At 41.3% G+C, this 14,398-nt stretch overlaps 1 protein-coding gene across 3 annotated transcripts in view; it reads left to right on the top strand.

Moving 5' to 3' along the window:
- MDN1 (midasin AAA ATPase 1) overlaps positions 1–14,398 on the top strand; it is a 211,576-nt gene that overhangs the window by 185,969 nt on the left and 11,209 nt on the right. For all 3 annotated transcript variants that reach the window (XM_053287391.1, XM_053287389.1, XM_053287388.1), the window contains exons 83-93: positions 165–326; positions 1,193–1,330; positions 1,603–1,744; positions 5,240–5,418; positions 5,871–6,011; positions 7,322–7,457; positions 8,006–8,307; positions 8,672–8,830; positions 10,505–10,606; positions 11,407–11,608; positions 13,367–13,537. In XM_053287391.1, the coding sequence (XP_053143366.1) occupies positions 165–326; positions 1,193–1,330; positions 1,603–1,744; positions 5,240–5,418; positions 5,871–6,011; positions 7,322–7,457; positions 8,006–8,307; positions 8,672–8,830; positions 10,505–10,606; positions 11,407–11,608; positions 13,367–13,537 (1,834 nt within the window). The remainder of the gene's footprint in view (positions 1–164; positions 327–1,192; positions 1,331–1,602; positions 1,745–5,239; positions 5,419–5,870; positions 6,012–7,321; positions 7,458–8,005; positions 8,308–8,671; positions 8,831–10,504; positions 10,607–11,406; positions 11,609–13,366; positions 13,538–14,398) is intronic.

Below are 14,398 nucleotides of genomic sequence, written 5' to 3'. Positions count from 1 at the left end.
CACTGCACCACGCTTTTTATTTCAGTAGGACTACTTTGAGTAAGTGTGTCAGCCACTGTTTCTGAATCCTTTCACTCTGAATCACTCTTTTTAAAAATTACATCCTAGGTTTCATTCTAAGTAGACACTTAGCAACCGCTGAATCTTTTATTTCCCCCCAACAGCTTTTCAATCGGTCCTGCCACTTACTGGTGCGTCTATTGCCAATACTTTGCAATTATTCCAGTATCCTCCTCTTCTGCCTCACTGTTTCCTTGGCCACACATAGGAGTACTGGAAAGCTGCTGTCTGTTCTAGCAAACATATTTACTGAACTTGCCCAGAAGGTAAGAAATTCTAGCTTCCCTTCATAGTGTTTATGGCAAAGGGGATAGAATTCTCAAATGACTGGAAATGTGACTGATCTTCTAGAAAGCTTCAACAGAAATGAGATGAGCTCTAGTGCATAAAAGTCATCTTCTGTATTAGTTTAATCAGCTTTTGTTGATGACTATATCAAATTTGGGTTTTGATTTTTTCCACTTTTCTGATGTTTGAATGAGGGTCTAGAGATGGAAGTGGCCAGGCATCTCACAAAGTCTTGCTGACTTTGTCCAGGGATTCGTGTGTTGTTGTTTTTAAAAGCATGATTAATGCATTTGGAAATGAATCTGTATTGATAGGCAGTGCCATAGATATATCCCATCTATATCTGTGAAACCACCCTTGTTTCCTGTGAAAAATAAAATCTAGGTTCTACAAGAGGCAGTCTTCAAAATAATTGGCTGAGCAAGTTGTTCCACCTTAGTGACCTAATGCAATGTATTTATACTGTCTGCAAAGTGAAGTTTTGTTTGAAGAAAAAAATACAGCACCACCTCAATTATGTAGCCGCTTAATGGCGCAGTGGGAAATGACTTGCTTAGCAAGCAAGAAGTTGCCGGTTCGAATCCCCGCTGGTATGGAAGATGCTGAAAGGCATCATCTCACAGTGTGCAGGAGGAGGCAATGGTAAACATGTCCTGTATTCTACCAAAGAAGACCACATGGCTCTGTGGTCACAAGGAGTCGAAAATGACGCGAGGGCACAACGTTTACCTTTACCTTAGTTACAGGATAATTGATTCAATTACTTACATAACAATACCCAATGGAAGTATATCAGTTTAATGAAAATACTACAATCTACTTAGATTTGTTTGTGCTTTATTAGGGGTTTTGCTTACCAAAAGAATTAATGGAGGATGCTGCAGGAGAGGGAGCCACGGAGTTCCATGATTATGAAGGAGGCGGCATTGGAGAAGGGGAAGGCAAAAAGGATGTGAGTGACAAGATCGAGCACGAAGATCAGGTATGTGTAAGTGGGACTGGGAAGAGCGGCATGTGCTCCTTAGTAATTTTCCTTGGGTTTTGTTTTGTTTTTTAAAGCAGGCTGCAACTGTTCAAAAGGAAAATGTCTAAAATATATCAAAAGCAATTACTATGCCTTTTTGATTAGGAGAAAAATCATTGTGTATTAGTATCCAAGTACTGAAACAGTATTAGAATCATTTTGCTGACAAAATACTTGAAAAAATAAAAAGACAACCCAAAAATATCATAATTGTTGCTTTAATAATCCAGATAGAAGACACTTTCCAAAAGGGTCAAGAAAAAGAGAATGAAGACCCAGAATCTCAACCAGATGTTGAAGGAGAGGACAATGCAGTTGAAATGTCAGAGGATTTTGAAGGAAAAACTTATGATGGTGAACAAGAAAAGCAAGGTTTGTATATTGTACTATGCAAAGTTCTCACCCTTCTAGCCTTATTTAAGCCAGATATGCAAACATAAATAGTGGGTGGATTCAGATGATCATCTAAATCATGGTTTAGATTATCAGGAAGGTTTGTAGGTTTCCGCTTCCCTTTCTTCCCCTTTGCACGAGATTGAAAGCTTCTGGGTTTGTTTTTTATTGTTATTTAAACTAACCTACGCTCCGCATGACATCTAAAACACAGGAAAATGTAGTTACTGTTAACTATGGTTTCTCCATACAAACCAGGATCAAACTGTGGTTTCAGATCCTGGTTCTAAACTGTAAACTGATCACATTTCCTTGAGTTTGACTGAACGCACAAAGCTATAACTAATTGAAAATAAAAAATGGAAGCCTTCAATCTCTTCTTGCACATGGAGAAAAAGGAAGTAGGGATGTGCAGAACATTCAATGGTGAAATATTTAGACTCGAAACAGGCTGTTTCAAGCTCAAAACAGAACACCCTTTTTAAAAGGGCCTGTTTCAAGCTCAGAGCAGAACATCCCCATTTTGGTTGAAACATTTTGACATTTCATGCGCCATTTTGGAGCCATTCCCTCCTTGCTGATTAGTTTTCTGGCACTGGCTTCCAATTGACTTGTGATCTCCTTGCTTCTTGGTTGGCTTATTATCATACAAATCAAGTGTTGTCCTGGGCAACTGTGCCCCCATTGCCTGGTAGGAGGGAAGGCTGAATGTGGCTGAAGCTGCTCTAGTTGAATGTGGTACTAAGTAAGTGTGGTGCTGTGGCAGCTATTGCAATGCTAGGAAGTAATGTAAGAAGTCATAATTGTGTGTGAGAGAGCAACTTGTGTCAATGATGTTGCTGTAGCACAGGCACTATGGCTGGCAGTGGATTCTGGGTGAGTCATTCTTTTTTGGCCATTTTTGGAGTGTGTTTGAAAAGTGTGGTGTTCTGTGTTGGAAGGGACAGATTCCCTTTTAATCTGCAGTGTTTTTCAAGGCAGGGTTGCAAAATGCATTGCAAATTGCAATGCAAAACTTGTGTGCATGCACTCGGTGAGTGCAGCTTGTTCTGCCCATAGGGAACAATAAGGAAACTCAAAACACCCCCATTTCTCCCAAGGGTAGCTCCTAGGGATACCAAAGTGGATGGTAGGGCATGTTGGATGCTACCTACCACCCTACCCACAAAAGACATAGGCAAGCAGGTGATTTTTAACAGATTTTTAAGTGGTGCAGCATGTAAATGCTTGACTAACAAGCAGAAGGTTGCCTGTTTGAATCCCCGCTGTTATGTTTCCCAGACTATAGGAAACACCTATGTCAGGCAGCCGCGATATAGGAAGATGCTGGAAGGCATCATCTCCTACTGAATGGGAGGAGGCAATGGTAAACCCCTCCTGTACTTTACCAAAGAAAACCACAGGGCTCTGTGGGTGCCAGGAGTTGAAATCGACTTGATGGCACACTTTACCTTACCAAAGGTTAAAAATCTGTTTAAAATCTTACCCACTTCTTTTGTGGGTTGGGTGGTAAGTAGCACCCATCATGCCCTACCACACAATCCACTTTGGTGTCCCTAGGTGCTACCCATGGGAGAAACTGGGATGTTTTGAGTTTCCCCATTGTTCTCTGTGGCCAGAAAACTTGAAGTTTTGTCAAAACAGCTGGTTCAACTGCTGTTTTGACAAAACATTTCAGCCATTTTACGTTTCATTTTGAGAAAGAAACAGAACACAAAATCCATTTCGTGCACATCCCTAGAATGGAGGGAGAATGCATGAGCACATGGCTCTCCTGAATTGATTCACAATCATCTCGTTGGGATGATAGTCTGAAGCCACCCAGTGACATTGCTTAGTCAGAGGTTGAGGTTTACTCCTGCATTTCAGATTAAGTTTGTCATCTTTTTTTGGTTTTTTTGCTCTGAAGTGAATACAATTTACTTCCTCTTGCCATGTAACCATATCAAAATACTAGCTTAAAGAATCTATTTGAAACATTAATAATTTTGTTTCTGTCTTTCATCTTGCAAATTTTGACATTCAGCAGAACTAGAAACAAGTATACAAAATCACCATAGAACGCAACTCCAACAGCTTCATGATCAGAAATTAGTATTGGAAACACTTGATAATTGTTGATTCACTTGTTTTTCTTATCTGTTGCAAAATTAGATGTTGTCTCATGAAAATTATAATGATGCTCTTAAGTAATAGTTGAATAGATTTATTTATTGTTAGATTTCTATACCGCCTTTCATTAAAACAATCTCAGTGCGGTTCACACAAAAGGTAAAACAAGACTACAAAAATTACACAAGATATCAGCTAGAATATAAAAATACAGATCTAATTAAAAGATTTTTTTAAAAGCACAATATAAAAGATACAAAGCAGCAGCAATAGGAACAGTCATATAAAAGCCTGGATAAAAAGCCAAGATTTTACATTCTTTCTAAAAACTGTGATTGAGACTCAGGCCCTGTCCCACATGCACGACAGCCAAGCCTCTCTCATTGTCAGCACCCAGAGCAGAGCCTCCACAGATGACCGCATCAAGCGGTCATAAGATGTATGTATGGTTGTAGTTGCTCCTGGTCAGTTTCCATACTCTCAACTGCAAGGGGAGTGGTATCTTGCTGTTTTCGGAGTTATATACTTGGAAACAGTTGGTTTTCCTACTTTTCACCCTCCCGTGGTCCAGGTCTCTGGGGTCTAGACGGTTTGTTCAATTATGAATAGCGGTTGGCTGTGGCACCCTTCACCCACGTTCAAAGTGGGAATGGTACTGATGGCTACATTACAGGGCTGTTCGTAAAGTATTACAATGTTAGAGCACTTAGTACTTTGAATTTTGAAACTGTGGCATAAATGACAAATATTATATGACTGCAAACAAAAGGTTTTGCCATTTACATTGTCCAGAGAGACTATGAATGAAGCTGGCTTATGCTGTGTCAGATCATTGGTCAGTCTAACCCATGCAAAGCACTTGTTCTACCACTGAGTAGGGATGTGCACGGAACCACAGAGGCGTGGTCCGGCACTGGGGGGAGTGTGGCTTTAATGGCGGGGGGGTAGTACTTACCCCTCCCGCCACTCTTCCCCCTCCGGCGCTCGACTTTGCTGCAAAGTTTTTGGGGCGGCAGAGTTCCTCCCTGCCCCCATCGTTGTCTGCATCCTGCAGACAACGACGGGGGCAGGGGCGGCAGGGAGGAACTCTGCCGCCCCAAAAACTTTGCAGCAAAGTCGAGCGCCGGAGGGGAAGAGCGGCAGGAGGGGTAAGTACTACCCCCTCGCCCTTAAAGCCACACTCCACTTCTGGACCAGTTCGGGCACACTCCTACCACTGAGCTATGGTTCTTTCTCATGGAGTGTGTGCTAACCCCAGTGTTGCAAAGCTCAGGCTTTTGTTCTATAAGTGAATTGGAGTGCCTTTGGAGGTTTGAATTTGACTACAAGTGTTTTTATACATTGATGTGTTACCCTATGTAGAAGATGATGAAAAATCTGACGAAGATGAAGACTTAGATAAACAGATGGGCAATCTTGGAGATGCCGAGGCTGACAAATTAGATGAGCGGCTTTGGGGAGATGATGAAGATGATGATGATGAAGAAGAGGAAAATGACAATGATGACAGCGTTACAGAAACTGGACCAGGCATGGATGAGGTAAAGAACAAAAATGACTCTTGACTCTGAGTGATACAGTATGCGAAATGCAGGATGGAAGATGCAAATTAACGGTGCCTGAGCACTAAGCAATTGAAATTTTTGCTTTCTTTCTTGAACCATTTGTCAGGACCTTCCATTTTCTTACCCTGAAGATGTTGAGGCTTTTGTTACTGACATTTTGCATTATTACTTTGGATGTTGTCCACTACATCCATGGCATTCCCATGGCTGGTTAAAGAGGCAGCTGTATCAAAAAAGGAAATAAGATTAGTCTGGCATGATTTGTTTTTCATTACGTGTCTTGATAAAGGTAGCTGTTTCTCTTTAAAAACACACATGTTTTCTGTGGCTTGATTTTAATTAAACTGTTGGCCTTGAACAGTGTGTACATCAATGGTGATAGCACGTACATCAGATAGTTTCAATGATAGTTTTCTTCGACAATTTAGGGTGATTCAGAACTTGTGGCAAAAGATGACAACATGGATTCTGGCAATAAAAATGATAAGAAATCACCCAAGGATGAAGAAAAAGAAAAACAAGCAGATGATGGTGAAAGCAAAGAGAAAATCCATGAACAAATAGATGAGGTAATAAGGGAGAGTTCACAGCAAGACTATTTCTAAATGCAGTACACCTGTAGTAAAACTGTATATGTGTAGAACTTGTTTATTTTAACAGAATTTGGGCAAGTAACTAAGGGCACAGTTGCAGTCACATGACCTAGACCTCTGATTTTGCTGGTTCATCTTGTACTTCCATTATGGACATGTTCTGGGAGCAGAGTTGTGTGAATTTCAGAGCCTTCCAGTAATTCTTTTCCCTTCTGAAAGCATTGCATTGCATGCATGTGGGACAGGGCTGCACAACTTTGGCCCAGCTGCCCATGTTGGACTGCAACTCCCATCATCCCTGGCAATTGGCCATGGATGCTGGGGGTTGATGGGAGTTGTAGTCCCAAAACAGCTGAGGGCCAGAGTTGTGCAGCCCTGTTTTCGGAAGTCTCTAGAAGATTTGTTTCACATGAAGTGAACCTTGGACTCATATCAATTTTTTGTAAGCTGCTATTTTCATAGTGGGCTAAGAAGCAGAAGGGAAATGTTAGCAAATAAAGCAGGGGTGTGGAAGCTTGGCCCTCCAGCTATTTTTGAACTACAACTCCCACCATCCCCAGCCACAATAATTGTGGCTGGGGATGATGGGAGTTGTAGTTTAACATCTGCAAGAGGGCCAAGCTTCCCCACCCCTGAAATAAAGGATAGCGACTGAAAATAAGGAAGTATGCATGCAGTCGCCTATCAAACGTGTGTGTGTGTGTGTGTGTGTGTGTGTGTAAGATTAAATATGGCATTAAATTACCAAGTGTGAGTGAGGAGGGAGAATGCATGCCAAAAAAAAAAAAAAAAAGCAACCCATTCATTGGTTTTGTATTTCCCTAACTTGAGACTTGATCCTGCTCTGTGTATCCTGATAAAATTGATGTTATGTGACCCTCCTTGATCCCATTGGTTCCTCCACATGAGATGTTTCTAGTGGCTTTTTGTCCTCTTTTTGTCCTCAGGTAGTATTTGTAAAACCAGCTATATTCCATAAAGATTTTCATTTTCCCCCCAGTACGGAGTAGTAATCAAAATAAAGGAGCCTTGTCAAGGCGTTACAAATGAAAGGATAGCTGGGTAACTGTGTGGGATTCAGGGTCTTCTTTCCTAAGATAAATATAGCTGTGTTTGTATGGAGAACAGCTTTCTGCTTTCCAGGAAGAAACAGACTGCCTTAATGCAGTCTGGATCCTTACTGTTCAGGCTGGTCTAGCCACAGTTGCTATACTGTGAATAGGCTTTTATCCACTTCTTCTCCACTTCACTCTTCTTATGATGTGTGACATCCTTCTACTTCACAGCGTGAATATGATGAGAATGAGGTGGATCCTTATCATGGAAAGCAAGAGAAACAGCCTGAAGCTGAAGCACTGGATCTCCCCGATAACCTGAACCTAAAGAATGAAGAGGATGAGGATGAGGAGAAAGAAGAAGCTGGTAAGTGCTAAAGATGTAATGACGTATAAAAACATTGTTGAGGTTAAAATGCCCGCAAAATCATGCGTTTGGAAAGTTGGTGGGGAGCCAAAATATAGATGCTCTAGTCTTGTCTCCTCCTCTCCTCCAGTAGCCTGAGAGTGGTACAGTGAAACCTTCCCTTCCAGCAGGGAAGGACAGTTGCATTTTAAATACACAGCAATGCATATAATGATTTTTAATTTTTACATTTGTTTAATTTTGTATTTATATCCCAATCTTCCTCCAAGGAGCCCAGGGCAGTGTACATAGTTATGTTGTTGTTATAACAACCCTGTGAGGTGGGTTAGGCTGAGAGATAACTGACTGGCTCAGAGCAACCCCTTGAGTTTCATGGCAGAATGGGGACTTGAATTTGGGTCTCCCCAGTCCTATTCCAACACTAACCACTACCCCACACTTCTCTCATCACCTAGGAACCTATGGAGATCCTTCTCCCCACTTCTTCTCCTGCCAAAGCAGCCCTTTTTCTTTTTATTTAAATTTGCATTCTACCTGTTTTTTATTAGGAGAAAACCCCTTTGAGATTGAAGAAAAGGCAGTGGATGAAGATGAGAAAGAGATGAAGGAAGAGGATTCTGAAGATATGGCTGGAGATGGTCAAGATCCCAAGCAAGCTGAAAAAGAGTCTTTTGAAGACAAAGGTGAAGAAAACATGGAGGAAGAAACAGAGGAAGAAGGAAATGCAGGGAATCCTGATGAAAATAAAGGGGAGGAAGAGGAATCCCCAGCAGACGACCAAAAAGAGTTTCCTGAAGAAGATGAGAAAAGGAGGGGCATCCCTGATGATCAGGAAGGCCTTCATCCCCAGGTTCTGTGTTTTTCCTTTAATTATAGAGGCTATGTAGAAGAAATAGTAGTCTTCATCTGACTTTTTTCCATTAAGGAGGCATATGAAGGACATGTCTGCAATTAGAATCTGCTCATGGTGTGTCAGAAACAGTCAATTTTAATCGTCCCTCCTTTTTCTTTCTTTTTAATTTTGTTTTATCCTATACTTTTTTATCTCAATCTACTGTGTAACAGATTCTACATGTGTATATGCATGCATGTGTTTATATTGATAAATAATTTCTCAAACAAGAAATAGATCTTGTGTAGTATTGAATAGGTTCCAATTTCTCCATCACGCACCCGATCTCTTAGAATGTTAACTGACCTGTTAATTGTTTCAGGAAGAGGAGATTGATAACTCTGACAAGGATGAACAATTACCTGATGCTGTTGAGAGAATGGAACATGAAACATACGGACAGACAGGAGACGAGAACCTTCAGAGTGATGCTGCCGTGGAATTGGCTGGAGCTGCGGCAGAGAAGGACCAGGCTAAAGAGGTGAAATGGAAATATCCCACAGTGGTTTTTGCATTGTGTAGAATGCAATTTTTTTAAAATCAAAATAATTTGAGCAGCATCCAAACCAACACTGTTTTTCATACAAGAACATGTTTGTGAAAATGATCTTACATGAGGGCAATATGAGTTTGGATGCTGCCCTTCATCTTTCATAAATAACTTGTTGAACTTGATTCAAGAAATCACAAGTGCAGTTAAAAGGCTCTACAACCTCCTCTAGGCTCAGGGAGCCCTCTGTGACCATTGCTATCCAAGCTGACACTGCTGGCAAATGTCTTACTAGGCTGGTGGTTGAGTGGAGCAGCTGAATTGAATTCTGAGCCCATTTCTGAATCATCAGTGCAATGCACTGTGCTCATTCTGGACACATTAATATTTACATTCTTGCTGTCTAACTCAGTAGTTGGATAGCCTAAACAGTGTGCTGACCTTAAATGCATATAAGTGGAGGTAATGGTCATGCGATGTATGCATGGCCTGCCACTGTGTCTGCTGCACTGTGCCTAAATTGTTCACTATGATGAGCATAACTTGCAGATCACATTTGAAAGATCTGTGGTGGTATGCAAAACTAGTCCTATAATGGAGGAGTACAATCCATGTGGCATTCCAGCTATTCACATTGTGTAGTCTGAGCAGGCAGAAAACATGTCTGGCAACAGAACATTAATATTGCTTCTTTCTTAAAGCAACAGCCCTTGATTCCATATAAGTGTTTATAGGGTGGGGGTGCCTGTCATTGTATTAAATGGTTGCCAATCTTTTTAAGTGTGGCACAAGCAACTCCTTGTAGTAAGAATTAATTGTATAAAATTTGACAATTGTATAAAATCTCTGACAATTTTTAGAAAGCATTTGAAAACCCACCTCTTTACCCAAGCTTTTTCTGTTCTTGAAAATTTTAAGGTTTTAATTTGTGGTGATTTTTAAATTGTTGAATTGTTTTAAGTTTTTGTATATATTTTAACTTGTTTTATACTATTGTTAACCGCCCAGAGACGAAAGTTTGGGGTGGTGTACAAATGTAATTAATTAATTAATTAATTAATAGGAGTCACTTATACAAGTAAAAGTATAAACTTATTTTTACATAGATTATGATCAGAAGATGATAGGAATTTGGAAATCTGCGTGATTTAAAAATGAGGCCAGGAATCTGCCTGCAACTTCACCAGGCATCTGCACTATCTTGTGGTCCAAAGCATATTGATCATGTGTTTCACTAAGGAGTCTTAGAACTTTCAGCACAGAATTGGAATTAATGTATAGGTTGGTTTTCCAGACTGGGTTTTAGCATATCTGTATCCTGAAGACACGGCAGTAATCTCGTTTAAGTTGTCCTGCAGTAGCAGGAGCCACGTAATGGCGCAGTGGGGAAGTAACTTGCCTGGGCAGCAAGAGGTAGCTGGTCCAAATCCCCGCTAGTATGTTTCCCAGACTATGGGAAATACCTATCTCGGGTAGCAGCGATATAGGAAGATGCTGAAAGGCATCATCTCATACTGTGCGGGAGATGGCAGTGGTAAACTCCTCCTGTTTTCTACCAAAGAAAACCACAGGGCTCTGTGGTCGCCAGGAGTCAACACCAACTCAACAGCACTACTTTGCTTTATAGTAGCAGGTGCCTTATATGGCGTTTTCTCTTTTTTTCAGGAGCATGGAAGTGGGGCAGCTGATGCAAATCAGTCAGAAGGACATGAATCTGAGTTCATGGCACAATTGGCTTCTCGGAAACAAAGCAAAAAAAATACCCAGGTGTGTGTGTAAATATTTCATATTTTGAAACTTTGCAAAATTGACTTTTAGATGCTACAAAATAAAAGATTCTTGGTCTCAATCCAAGAAATAACAAGCACAATACAAAGGTTTTAGAAGCACTGCTAGGCTCAGCGAACCCTGCTTTGCCTAAAATATGATCGCTACTCTCCAAACTAACCCCACTGATCAATCCGTTTACCTGTCAGGTAGTTGAGGCGGAGCAGCTAGTCTGAATCTGATTCTTCCTACCAGCCTAACAAATAGACGTCTAGGAATTAGAGCAACAAGCAATCAGTTCATTTATTACAGTCTCAGACTGGAGAACTACAAGCACTGAGACATATTGCAAGATTTTAGGTTGGGGGAGGGGTCTTGAAGATTCAAGCCAGCCTTTAAGTGGTTGAGCAGATGTGTGCGTGCAGAAGGTCCCAGATTCAACCCCTGACATCTCCAGCTGAAAGGATCTCAATAGGAAAGACCTCAGCGAGTCACTACTAGTCAGAATAGACAATAGAAAGGCCAATAGTGTAATTCAGGAAAAGATAGTTTCATATGTTGATAAATACTTGGTACTGATGGCACTACACTGAAGAGGTATGCATGGTGCACGACTTATGTAATTCTAGGTCTGCTAGATGTAGAGGTTTTTCAGTCTGCAAAACTCTTTTCCATTGTTAGTGGAACCCTTTGGAGTGCAGATTTTCATCTCTGGAAAATGGTGATAAACTATGGGGCTTCAGGGTCTGTTCTTGCTGTACCTCAGCAAAAGTACTTGATTCTGCTTGCTCATTTTTCAGACTTTTAAGAGAAAACCTGGACGAGCTGACAACGAGCGTTCAACAGGGGACCACAGTCAACACGTCCAAAAGCGATTGAGAACCATGGAGTCCAGCCGTGAAGTAGAGCAGCCTTCAATTCAGCCAGAACAAAAAGTGGAAGAAGCGGATGCTTTTGAGCACATTAAGCAAGGCAGCGAATCCTATGATGCACAAACATATGGTATGGCACCATTCATAAGACTTCAGAGGGCTGGATGACTTTAAATATGGATGTGCAGGAAGTTGGAATATTCCGCCTCGAAATGGGACGTTTCAAGCATTCCAAGTATGAAACAAAACATTGTTTTAAAAGGGTGCCTGTTTCAAGCTTGGCACAGAATGACCCATTCTAAGGCAGAGTGTTCCAACCCTTTCCAAGCACCATTAGAAAGTGCCCTGCTAACTTGGCAAAGAGGCACCTTATAACATGGTGATTCTCTTTATTCAGCAGGGAGAGGGTAACTGGCCCTATCCACCCCCAGCACAGTACCTCCAGTGACTCTTGCTGGTGTCTGTCTTATGTTTCTTTTTAGATTGTGAGCCCTTTGGGGAGAGGGATCTATCTTATTTATTTGTTATTTCTTTGTGTAAGCCACCTTGAGCCATTTTTGTAAGGGCTGTATAGAAATTGAGGAGATGATGATGATGATGATGGAATCCAAAATGGCACTCTTCTGGCTTCTGTGTACACTTGGCGTGATTTGTGTGGTCAGCACCACCATGCAAGTGGCTGGCCCGCATGTGCAGAGACCAGAAGAGCACCATTTTGGATTCCAGAATGTTGCTTGGAACTGGCTCCACCAGTTGTTCCGATGGAACATTCTGCTCAGAATAGAATGCAAAATAGCTTTCGTGCACACTCCTAATTTTAAATCCTCTCCAACTCTATAGTTTTCCTTTTATGAAACTGTCTTCAATGCTATAAAGCAAATGACACACGAGAAAACCACCTCCTCTTCAATTGTTGTAATCGTATATATTATTTGCTCTTGGAATTCCTGTGTGTCTTTCTTTACTCCCAGTTTCCCCTGTTTCCCCCAATTCCTTGTTCTATGTGCAACTCTTGTTAATAAATTTAATATACTTTAATAAATTTAATATACTTTAAAGTGGGCCTCAATCTCACGTTAGAAGGTTCTAGGGGGTTATTTTTGCAAAACTCTTCCCTACGTGCCTCACAAGATTATGCGTTACAGATTGCTTGCCTTTAGAATAAAATATTGTTGTCTAGAATTGTGGACTCTGGCTGTATAGTGCCTGTAAGTCCCAAGCCAGACAGTTCTGGGTTGCTGATGCTGTGTCTGGGCCTGGTCAGTGGCTTTGGATCAACTGGTGGCAGCCTACCTTGAAGGAGCAGCATTCTCCTAAATTGGGATCAGAGCAATCTCTCTACTGAGGGTAGATCCCTAGGAAAGATTAGAGTAAGAACTCCAGCCCATCACAGTTCGAGACACCAGGAAATGTGCTTTAAATGTGTTCCGTCTGAGAAATGTATAGCTTTAATCATGGTGTGGTCTGAAATTATTGAGCTTATACATAAACGACCATTCTGTCACAACTGATTTGCGGCAAAATTCTCCTTGCGCATTGGCAGGATGAAATTCAGGAAGTCTACTGTTTTGAATTTCATTTCAGCCATAAACTGCCTCAGGCAAGCCCCTCTCATCTACATATAGGGTAATAATGCTGACCTACTTTATGGAGTTGTGCTAAGGATTACAAGACAGTGTTGTATTGAAGTGGTTTGCACACTCTTACAATGCTGATTATGTTATCTCACCCACGTATAACTCCCCGCCCCGCTTTTAAGTACAATTACAAAGAGCAGAATAAGATATTGAATCCTTTGTAGTGCTTTTCTTGTTAGTTTGTTGATATGGAAGAACATCACACAGTCTTAAGGTTTTGATTGAGTTTGTTTCTTCAATGTTACCATCAGATGTAGCTAGTGAAGAACAAAAAACAGCCATGCCTCTCAGTGAAGATAATGAAGAACCCGTTTCTGAAGATGCAGCCATGGAAACAGAAGCTCATAATGCTGAGAATCTTAAAGCTGCAGAAACAGAGAAGATGAATCCAGAAGTAAAGATGTCTGGTGCTTCCAAATCTGGTAAACTGCCAGCTGCTTATCTTAATTATTTCATCCTTCTGGAATAATCCTTTGATTCCATTCAGAACAGTTTTTTAAATTATGTTTATAAAAATACCAGCTATGGCCATTTTTTGGAGGAGAATAACCTAAAAACAGTGGCACGTATGCTGCAGGGCTGTGTGAACATATCAGTCTGATAGGGATATCAAACCAATATGCCCACTGTTGGGGGCATTATCGAAAGATTTCTATGACATGACAGCAGGGAGCCCCGATCGTTGGAATTTGGACTAAAATCCCTGCTGTCGTATTGGAAATCCTTCTACTTCTGATAGGAACCTAGGAACAAAACCAGCACAGCAGCTTGGAGAGACGTGGTTTTTAAGTAATTCCCAACCTAGTTTTTAAGTACTGCACCCTCAAAGGGGGTGGGGTGTGCCAAGGTAGCTCCCCAGGAAGCATCCACTGTTCCAGTGGGTATTTCCTGGGCGGTCACTTTGGGCCCCCACCCACCAATTTCAGGAGTGCACTCCTTTAAATCCAGGTCTGGAGCCAGCTTTCAGAGACTTTCTCTCCAAGCTCACTTCCGTTAAAAAATATTGGTAAAATGACAAATAAAATCCGATAAGGATATGCATGCGCAAATATATTTCTGGTGGTGCACAGGCCTAATATGCTAGCAAGCTCCCATCTTGACTAATGCAGTGCGCTCTATGTGGGGCTGCCTTTATATGTAGTCTGGAAACTGCAGTTGGTACATTGGTCCTCCGGGGCAACCTGAAGAGACCATATTACCCCTGTTTTAAAAGCATTACACTGGCTGCCTGTACATTTCCAGGCAAAATATGGTGATTACCTATGAAGCCCTGAATGTCTTGG

This window comes from Hemicordylus capensis, chromosome 1 (genome assembly GCF_027244095.1).
Source record: "Hemicordylus capensis ecotype Gifberg chromosome 1, rHemCap1.1.pri, whole genome shotgun sequence".
NCBI lineage: Eukaryota > Metazoa > Chordata > Lepidosauria > Squamata > Cordylidae > Hemicordylus > Hemicordylus capensis.
The sequence above is the reverse complement of the archived record's forward strand: the minus strand, read 5'-3'. Positions and strand labels throughout refer to the sequence as shown.